Source organism: Dendropsophus ebraccatus, chromosome 11 (genome assembly GCF_027789765.1).
Source record: "Dendropsophus ebraccatus isolate aDenEbr1 chromosome 11, aDenEbr1.pat, whole genome shotgun sequence".
Lineage (NCBI taxonomy): Eukaryota > Metazoa > Chordata > Amphibia > Anura > Hylidae > Dendropsophus > Dendropsophus ebraccatus.
In genome coordinates, this window is record NC_091464.1 from 23,653,681 (window position 1) to 23,662,886 (window position 9,206).

The window sequence follows — 9,206 nt, forward strand, 5'->3', positions numbered from 1 at the left end:
TCCGCTCGGAATTTTCGCCTGTTTTGCTCATTGTGAACATACCCTTAAAGAGGGTATACTCCGCTGAACATAAATTAGGCCACCAGCAATGAGATGCCTTATTTCCTGTCCAGTCGGGCAGTGTTTTTAGAAGAGAAAAAAAAAAAGAATGCTTACACATTGACAGAGTAGTGGCTTTCAAGCTATTGCAAAACCAGAACTCCCAGCATGCCCCTCATCGGGGGCTTTTCAGCTCTTGCAAAACCAACAGCTGGAGATAAATGGTGTATGTGAGATTTCCCATGTGAATGCAGTGCACCTGCCAGTTACCAGCAAAGCCTTTCAGTTCTGTCTTGAGGTTTTTCTGCATCTTGGTGATAAATGATGAAGCAGTAGTATCGTGAGACGTTCGGTTTCTTGGTAGCACTGCTGTATCCTTGACAGGGAGTTCATAGCAAAACCAGGTGTATAATTGGCTAATTGTAGTGCTCCAAAAATAGCGGATCAGGTGTTTTTCAAACACTCCTTCATGGCGTTGGTTTGGTTTTGCATTAGCAGATACGATTGTTAAAGGGGTTATCCAGTGCTACAAAAACATGGCCACTTTCCCCCTCTCTTGTGTCCAGATTGAGTGGGGTTTGGGACTCAGGTCCATTGAAGTAAATGGAGCTTAACTGCAAACCACCCCTGGGCTGGAGACAAGAAGGGGGCAAAGTGGCCATGTTTTTGTAGTGCTGGATAACCCCTTTAACCACCTTCTCTGGCAGTTTTGTTGGATCTCACATGCGTCCAGTTATTTCATCCCGTTCCCTTTCGTTGCTGGTATAAGTATTAGTGTACATAGCTTACCCCACCATAACCAAACAATGAGGAGGCTTACTTGTGAATGGGTGGATAGGGGTTAGATGGGCTTAGTTTTATAGTCAATAGGTTGGTCACACACCCTGCCCTGCAGCACAGCCCGATTCATCCTCTGATCTGCCATTTTCTCCAGCCTTTCCTCTGCAAGTTGATAATCCTCTGTCCTTAAGACGAGTTTCATACTTTGCTTTGAAGTGAACTAAGTCCGTTCTCTTTTTTTTTTCCCTCCTTTGTGTTTTCCAGCAGGCATGGCCTGGTGGGACACAGCAGATCTTGCTGCCATCCACGTGGCAGCAGCTTCCCGGAGTCGCCCTTCACAACTCCGTGCAGCCAACAACCGTGATTCCTGAAACTATCGGAAGTAACCAGCAGCTCACAGACTGGAGGTAAGTCCCCCGATTCAGTCATACTAGATCTTTCTAACAAGGCGGGAACATAGGGACACATCCATTAAGATGCGCCCCAGCGTATGCCATGACAAAAGCCCTGCTCACTTGATGGGCGGGCAGGGGGGTACGGCAAGGTGGGCCTGATTTATCATTACGCCTGGAAATAGGTGTAAATCATGGCAGAAATCTACACTTGCCACCTCTAAATAAATTCGGCAGGGTGAATGGAGTCAGGTCTTTATTTAAGACCAAAGTACATGTATGTCGATTGATTATTATTTTAATAAATCGCCCCCGTAGAATATAAAATCCTTTTTTTTTTTTTTTTAATTCAGTGGGAGTTGATGGGTGATGTATACAGCATACATTTGCCTAGTTATGTGCTACATGTCCCAGCTATACATCCAACCATGTTCCTAACATAGGTGCTGAATGTGCACAACATATGTAATGTGAACAAAGCCTTACTCAGCTGGCCTAGTTTCTCAGCTCTATCAGTTTGGCAGAATCTAAAACTTTTCAGACAAGAACACGCCCAATGTTCTGCTATATACAGTCTCTGTGCTAGTGATGGTCTGACTGTATTACAGAAACACCTGGTTGTGTATGAAAGCCCATAATGTTAGGCTGAGTTCATACTGCTTTATTCACCGGGAAAGTTCCAGGCCAATATGTCAGATGTATTTATGGGGGAGATTTATCAAACGTGGTGTAAAGTGAAACTGGCTCAGTTGCCCCTAGCAACCAATCAGATTCCACCTTTCGTTCCTCAAAGACTCTGGAAAATGAAAGATGGAATCTGATTGGTTGCTAGGGGCGACTGAGCCAGTTTTACTTTACACCATGTTTGATAAATCTCCCCCTTGTGTTTTTTTTGGGGCAGGTGTACGCCTGTATGCCCTTTTCTGAACCCATATAGAATAAAGTCTGCCATGCTGTTTCATACCATACTTTATAGTATGAAGGTTTAAAGGGGTGACAGATGTCGCTGTATAGTTAGAGAAATCCTCCTGATTTATACCTCCGACTTGCACTGTAAATACAGTGTGAACATGTGCCTAGTATAATATCTAACATCACTGTTATCTGGCATGGTTAGGCGCCCAACGTCTGCATATGGGTGCAACATTACAAAACGTAGGTATTTTGCATATACTAAAAATGATTTAAAAAAAAATTAGAAATCTTCTGCTGTAGACATGAGGAGATTGATGTACTTAGAGTATGCTTGTCTTTCCTGTATTAGAAATGCACATTCCCATGGAAACCAGTATAGCGCACTGATGCAGCAGCCGTCATTACTTGCCAACCACGTGACCTTAGCTGCAGCTCAGCCTTTAAACGTTGGTGTTGCGCATGTTGTTCGACAGCAGCAAAACGGAAACATGTCGGCAAAGAAAAACAAGCCACAGCAAGCACAGAGTAACGCCAAGTAAGGGGCCGCTTTACTAAAAATCCACTGTCATCCTGTTTTCTTTCATACATCAAATACCATGTTACAAAACGTAAGGTCATTGGCTATTTTACTCCATCAAGCACCATAACTGCAGCACAGGCAAAAAGCTCAAAAACATAATGAAACCATTACAGAAGCATTTTTGGAAGGTCCTGAGAGTTCCCATGTTCTATAGTTTTTCAAAATTTTTGTGTAGTCAGTCAGTGTAGCTTGTTGGTACTTTACAGTCAAGTCACATTCATTTGGCCTCCAGCTAATATCCAGAGCAAAGCTATGGTCAAACAGGTTCAAGTCTGGAGGTGGGGGCAGATCAATCAGGCAAGAAAACAAATGTATCCATATAGGCAACACTTTTACCAATTGGTATCGGGCCAATTCTCAAATTTAAAGGGGTTATTCAGCGCTACAAAAACATGCCCACTTTTCCCCCTCTCGTCTCCAGTTCAGGTGCGGTTTGCAATTAAGCTCCATTTACTTCAATAGAACTGAGTTTGAAACCCCACTCAATCTGGAGACAAGAGAAGGGGAAAAGTGGCCATGTTTTTGTAGCGCTGGATAACCCTATTAAGTGAAAACTGAAGCCTTTTCTGCAGGTGTAACTTAGCAGAGGTGCAGTGACCCTCCGTCTGCTTCAGAGCCCCGTATGCAGTTGGTTTGCTGTTTTGTTTGGTAGCCCCGAGTTCATTATTACGGCAGTGAGCTGCTTTACTGTAGTGTGTGGGTTTGCCCTCGCACACCTTCATAGCGGATAATCACCCCCCCATTAATGACACATGGTGCTTTGCAGTTTTCACCTGGGTGTCATTCGTCGACTCGTGAAATTTTCACCAAAGCAGAATGCAATCAGATTGTTCCAGAAACACTGCCACCCTTGGCCCGAAAGCCAAAAATCTTTTTTTTTTTTTTTTTTTGTAACTGATAAATTGCCTGTTAAATTGCAAATGACGGCAATGAGGCATATGTGTGTGGACGGCCTGTTGCACACCTTACGTAGCCACAAAACCAACTCCCGTCACATGACTTCCTTCATAAGCTACGTGCTCCAAACATCGAAATAAGGAAGTGCTCATAAATATGTGACTTAGCTGTGTAGTTGAAGCCTTATTTTTATTGCCCTGATAAGTTAAATTTTCCAATGAAAATTTATGCCTTAGTAGTGAACTATCATAAGGCCCAGATTAGATACATTAGGGATTTCAGCCAACAGTTTTAAAAAAAAAAAAAAAACAACCTTGATGATATTTGGCCTGTGAAGGTTGTCTTTCATCTTGGACAATGATGATGTAAGTTAAATCTACGAATCAGACACAAGTTATTGAGCCCTGCCATGACTGGGCTTCCATTGATGAGATCCACACTCGTCATTTGGGGTGATCCACTACAGCACTTAAAGACCACGAAAAGTGCATCACGGCAGATCATGTTCACTCATGTCATGGAAAGCTGTTGATGGTAGAAATTGGTCACGTTTGGCCTCTTTGGCCATCTAACATGCTCAGGAGGGAGACAAGGGGTGAGTTGTATCAAAACTAGTTAAAAGGGAAATTGGGAAATTTGCAATAATTTTTTCTAAATTTCCTTCTGTTCTGCTGTTACTACTTCTAGTCGTGTCCCATCATGTCCCACTTTGTCCCATCAGCCATCTTCTCATGTAGTAATATGCACGTCACATTATATAATATTACACTATAGTATTATGTTGATTAGAGGTGAGTAGGGTCTGAACCCGAGTGTGCAACATTTGTTTAGCGGTGGATGCCACCCTGGGGAGTCCTGGAAAACATGGATACTGCCTGTGGCCTATGGCTGTATCCATGTTTTCCAGACAACTTCAGCAGCCACCGCTAGTTAAACGCTGCACGCTCTGGATTGGACGAACCCCAGCATGTTTGGAGGTTCCTCAACTCTAATGTTAATATATATTGAAAACCTAAATATATTTGATTTTGGTTCTGCGCACCTTGGGTTTTATCAAATCCTGACTTCTTGACATTTTGCAGGACCTTGTCTGCTTTGGATGTCATTCCATCCCAAGTGTATTCGCTGGTTGGAAGCAGCCCTCTTCACGCCTCCACTTCTTACAACCCTCTTCTCCCAATCCAAGAGCAGCGACAACCCATAGTGATCCCAGATACTCCCAGCCCTCCTGTAAGTGTCATTACAATCCGTAGTGATACAGATGAGGAAGAGGACAGCAAGTACAAACCAATAAGGTAGGAATAGCTCAGAATGAATGAGTACTTGCTCATACCACTTGATGCTGAAGTTCTCATTAGGGTCTATTCCACCGGCCGATGGGGGCCCGATCAATAATGTAAACGGGCCTATTGGGCCTATTACACAGCCCGATAATCGTTTAGCGAGGGCTGTAGGGACATCATTACTGATGTTCTTGCAGCCCTTGTTTAAACACCATACTTTACCTAAGCATGTTGCAAGTCTTCTCCTGTGCTCCTTCTTCCTACCGGTCCAGCGCGCAGCAGCAGTGTCTGTGCGGCCTGTCTGAGCTGACAGACTGCTCAGCCAGTCACTGGCTGTGGCAGTCCTGGCCAGTGATTGGCTGATTAGTCTGTCTGCTCAGTCGGGCCGCACAGACACTGCTGCTTCGCACTGGACCGGGAGGAAGAAGCAGCACAGCAGAAGACCTGCAACATAACATGCTTAGGTAAGGCATGGTGCTTGTAAAAAGCTTCACTATTCCACACAGCGATGTGCGGTCAGTGCCCAATGATTTTAGGTTGTCTCTATTCCATGGAACGATAATCGTCTGAATCGGTCCGATTATCGTCCTGTGGAATAGGACCCTAAGATAAATTCATCTTGTCATTATAACATTTGGCATTTTAGTTGAAGCCAAAGCTCCTTCTACTAATTGTCAGTCTACAGCTCTATGACTCTTTGCCTAGAAGGTTGTGGTTATGTACTTTGTAATACAATTGAATGAACTTTTTACATTTTTATTTATTTTTTTCAGCTCCGGCTTGAAGATGCGGTCTAATGTGATCAGCTATGTGACCGTCAATGATTCCCCGGATTCTGATTCCTCTGTTAGTAGTCCATATCTGACAGACCAACTTTCTACTCTTAATGGAGTCAATGGTGTTTTTGAAGTCCCGGGTGGCAGAGGACCCCACACACAGAGTTCTAGTTCCCGTACAATTATTGTCCCTCCATTAAAGACACAGCCTCACAATTGTAGTCTGGACAACCACTTGTCAGGTAGGTTACTATTCCATTAGGTTTTAAATATATTTTAATATTTGCTAAGGAGCAATTTAATATTTGAAAGTATTAATAGAAATCGTTCTGTAGGGCCGTACTCCTTATGAGCGGCAGCGTGCATGCTCAGCCACAGTTCTGTTCACTCGCTATGGGACTTCTAAACAGTTCAGGTAAAAGTCCAGCATTTGCCTTTGTAGTCCCATAGAGAGTGAAAGGAGTGGCAGGCGGGCATGTGTTGCTGGCGGTCCATTCACTAGCAGAGCAGCGAGGGACCTCTGTTTCCATGATTTACAGTGAATATAGTCTGTCTTGTAGCGGGGGAGATGTGCAACTGCAGCTCAGCTCCTGTTCACTTAAACGGAACCTGGGCAGCAGTTATAGGTCATCAAACTCCATTCACAATGTAGAGCGGACACCGAGCAGCAGATCAGTGCAGGTTCTGTGGAGTTGGCATCCCGCCGATCAGTCTTTTTTGCTCACAACGTGCATGGGGAGAGGTAAGTGTCTACTTGTAATCTGTTTTCCGCCCTCCCCCTGCAGGCTGCCGGCTTTTAGAAATCGCTGGACTTCTCCTTTAAGTAAATGGATACCAAGGGGGAGATTTATCAAGCATGGTGTAAAATGAAACTGGCTCAGTTGCCCCTAGCAACCAATCAGATTCCACCTTTCATTTTCCAGAGTCTTTGAGGAACAAAAGGTGGAATCTGATTGGTTGCTAGGGGCAACTGAGCCAGTTTTACTTTATACCATGTTTGATAAATCTCCCCCTTAAAAAATGTGTATTTAAATTCTAATATATTAAAAAAAAAGTTAAATTACTAGCAAAAATTTGAGAAAGTAAAGAACCTCATGAAGTATAAAAAATGTTTTAAAAAAAAGTTAAATACAATGCTCTAATATCCAAAAAAGCAAATTTCTAGCAGCAATGTGGATTAGAAGCTTGTCTTTTATTTGCAATGCGGGACAGTCACGGAACAGACCTAGTTTACGCGTTTCTAGGATGAGGACTCTTAGGACTCTGAAATACTTTTTTCCATTCTCTTTTCAGGTATTCTGGGCAACTCTGGCAAAGTGAAAACGTCTTCATCTTCAAGTGGACAATCATCTGGTAGTTGCATCTCCCAAACAGGCTATCGATCCCACCGTATGGTAAATGGAGTGCAGCCCCTAAACCTCAGTCAGGTAAGCTGCGGCTTTAATCATCATTATATAATATAGGTCACAGACGTCTGTAGAGCAGAATAATTTACATTGAGTTCAGGAAATAGCTGTATGGAATGTGAATGGAATACCTCCGGACTAGAGAGGAGCGCAACTCGAGCATGGAGCTGCTCAGTATTTGGCTCCCGTGTGCTGAAGAAGTTGGCTGCAGCCCTAGGGAGTCCATATTTTCCCAGACTTCCTAGGGCTGCATCCAACATCTTCAGCCACCGCTAATCAAATGTCTAGCGATCCGACTCCAGTTACGCTCGCTTATCTCAACTCAGGTCCACATCATTTAATTGTACTAAAATTCCTAAAATCTGACATTCAATGATCCAGCACATCAAGGAAACTAGAGTGTTGAGATTATATAATCTTGAAACTTTGATTGATACTGGCAGACATTTGTGCCGCTTTCTTAAAGTGTCAGTCATATATATATATATATATATATATATATATATATATATATATATATATATATATATATATATAAAAAATTATTTTTTTTTTTTTTTGCAGAAATCGATAGTACAGGTGATTTAAAGAAACTTTGTAATTGGGTTTATTAGGCAAATATGGCATTATCTGCATATAAAAAGCCTCACTCACTGCTCATTATCAGGAAATCTTGACACTTTTACATCAATTGGGGCCTATCTGTTTTATGAAGAGGGGGGGGGGGAGGAGATTAGTCACCAGCAGAGAACAAAGGATTACACAGCGGTCAGTATTTAGAGGTCAGTGCTGACTTCAGGGGAGATAGCCCGGTGATGTAGCTGTAAATTCACTCTTTGTTGTCCTGTTTTGGTGCCTCGTCTCCCTTCACCCCTCCTCTCTCCATAGAGAACAAATGAAGACAGGGGGGAGAGCTTTCAAGCTGCTTATTCATGATAAAAAAATGCATTTTTCTGCTAAAAAAAAACAATTACAAAATTTCTTAAAATCACCTGTACTATTGATTTCTGCAAAGAAGAAAAAAAAAATTAAACGACAGGTCCAATTTCGGTGAGATTTCAGTTCTTTCCAGCACCAATCCAGGTCTTGTTTATGCTGTACAATTCTTTAGATCGAGCTCAAAAGTTGTGAGAAAAGATGAAGCTTTATTGTTTACATTTATCCCCTATTATTACCAGTACGCCGCCTTGCAGAGTGCAGGCTGGAAACAGAATCCTTTTGCACCAAGGTAATGATGTGATCCAAGACATTTTATTGATCTGTGTTCATATTTTAGAACCAGCAGCCAACCTCCATGGGATCCCAAGAACGAAGCATAAATCCTGCTCCTCGCAGACAACAGGCCTACGTTGCTCCGCTCCCATCGATTTCTCAGGCACCCTTCACTTTCCAGCACAGCAGTCCATTGCATTCCTCTGTGCACCCTCACCTTGCTGCAGCTGCATCCGCCACCAGCCACCTAACAAGCCAGCCTCATATGTACACGTATGCTCCCACCACTGCTGCCTCCCTGGGGTCCACCACATCCATAGCTCATCTATTCTCCCCTCAGGGCTCCTCAAGGCACACGACGTACGCTACTCATCCCAGTACTCTGGTTCACCAGGTCCCGGTCAGTGTGGGACCTAGCTTGCTGACCTCTGCCAATGTGGCTCCTGCACAGTATCCACACCAATTTGCAACCCAGTCTTATATCAATGCCTCTAGGGGTTCTGCAATCTACACTGGATATCCTTTAAGTCCAACAAACATCAACCAGTACTCCTACCTATGATCCAGAATCCGGAAGATTTTTTTTTTCTTTTTTTTTTCTCGAAGACTTGACTGTTAAGCAGCAAGATTTGCTAGAAGCACGCTTGGAGGAAAAGGGGCTCTCTTCCTTACTGACTGCATTGTTGTAGTCACATTAAACTTGTTCAGTGTTAATTCATTCTGTGGTTATGTGTATCACATGTCTTGTAGCATCTTCTTTCCCGAGTATAGAATCTGCGTTGCTGAAGATGGATAGCTGTGGACTGCAATAACATTATCCACTGTTTGCTGCATTTTATCCTTAGCGTTTTAGATCAAATTGTTTTAGCTTTTTTTTAATGTTTTTTTTTTTTTCTTTTACATATAATTTTTTGGCGACATTCAAG

General features: G+C 42.9%; 1 protein-coding gene across 5 annotated transcripts in view; it reads left to right on the forward strand.

Annotated features, from left to right (window-relative positions):
* The window catches only part of HIPK1 (homeodomain interacting protein kinase 1), a 61,786-nt gene extending 52,788 nt beyond the window's left edge, over positions 1-8,998 (forward strand). For 3 of the 5 annotated variants that reach the window (XM_069946064.1, XM_069946068.1, XM_069946065.1), the window contains 6 exons: positions 1,084-1,226; positions 2,476-2,661; positions 4,686-4,898; positions 5,660-5,904; positions 6,956-7,089; positions 8,345-8,998. In XM_069946064.1, coding sequence (XP_069802165.1) covers positions 1,084-1,226; positions 2,476-2,661; positions 4,686-4,898; positions 5,660-5,904; positions 6,956-7,089; positions 8,345-8,842 — 1,419 coding nt within the window. In that variant the 3' untranslated portion in view covers positions 8,843-8,998. The remainder of the gene's footprint in view (positions 1-1,083; positions 1,227-2,475; positions 2,662-4,685; positions 4,899-5,659; positions 5,905-6,955; positions 7,090-8,344) is intronic. The other 2 variants (XM_069946067.1, XM_069946069.1) reach the window with 1 other exon arrangement.
* Positions 8,999-9,206: the final 208 nt, after the last annotated feature.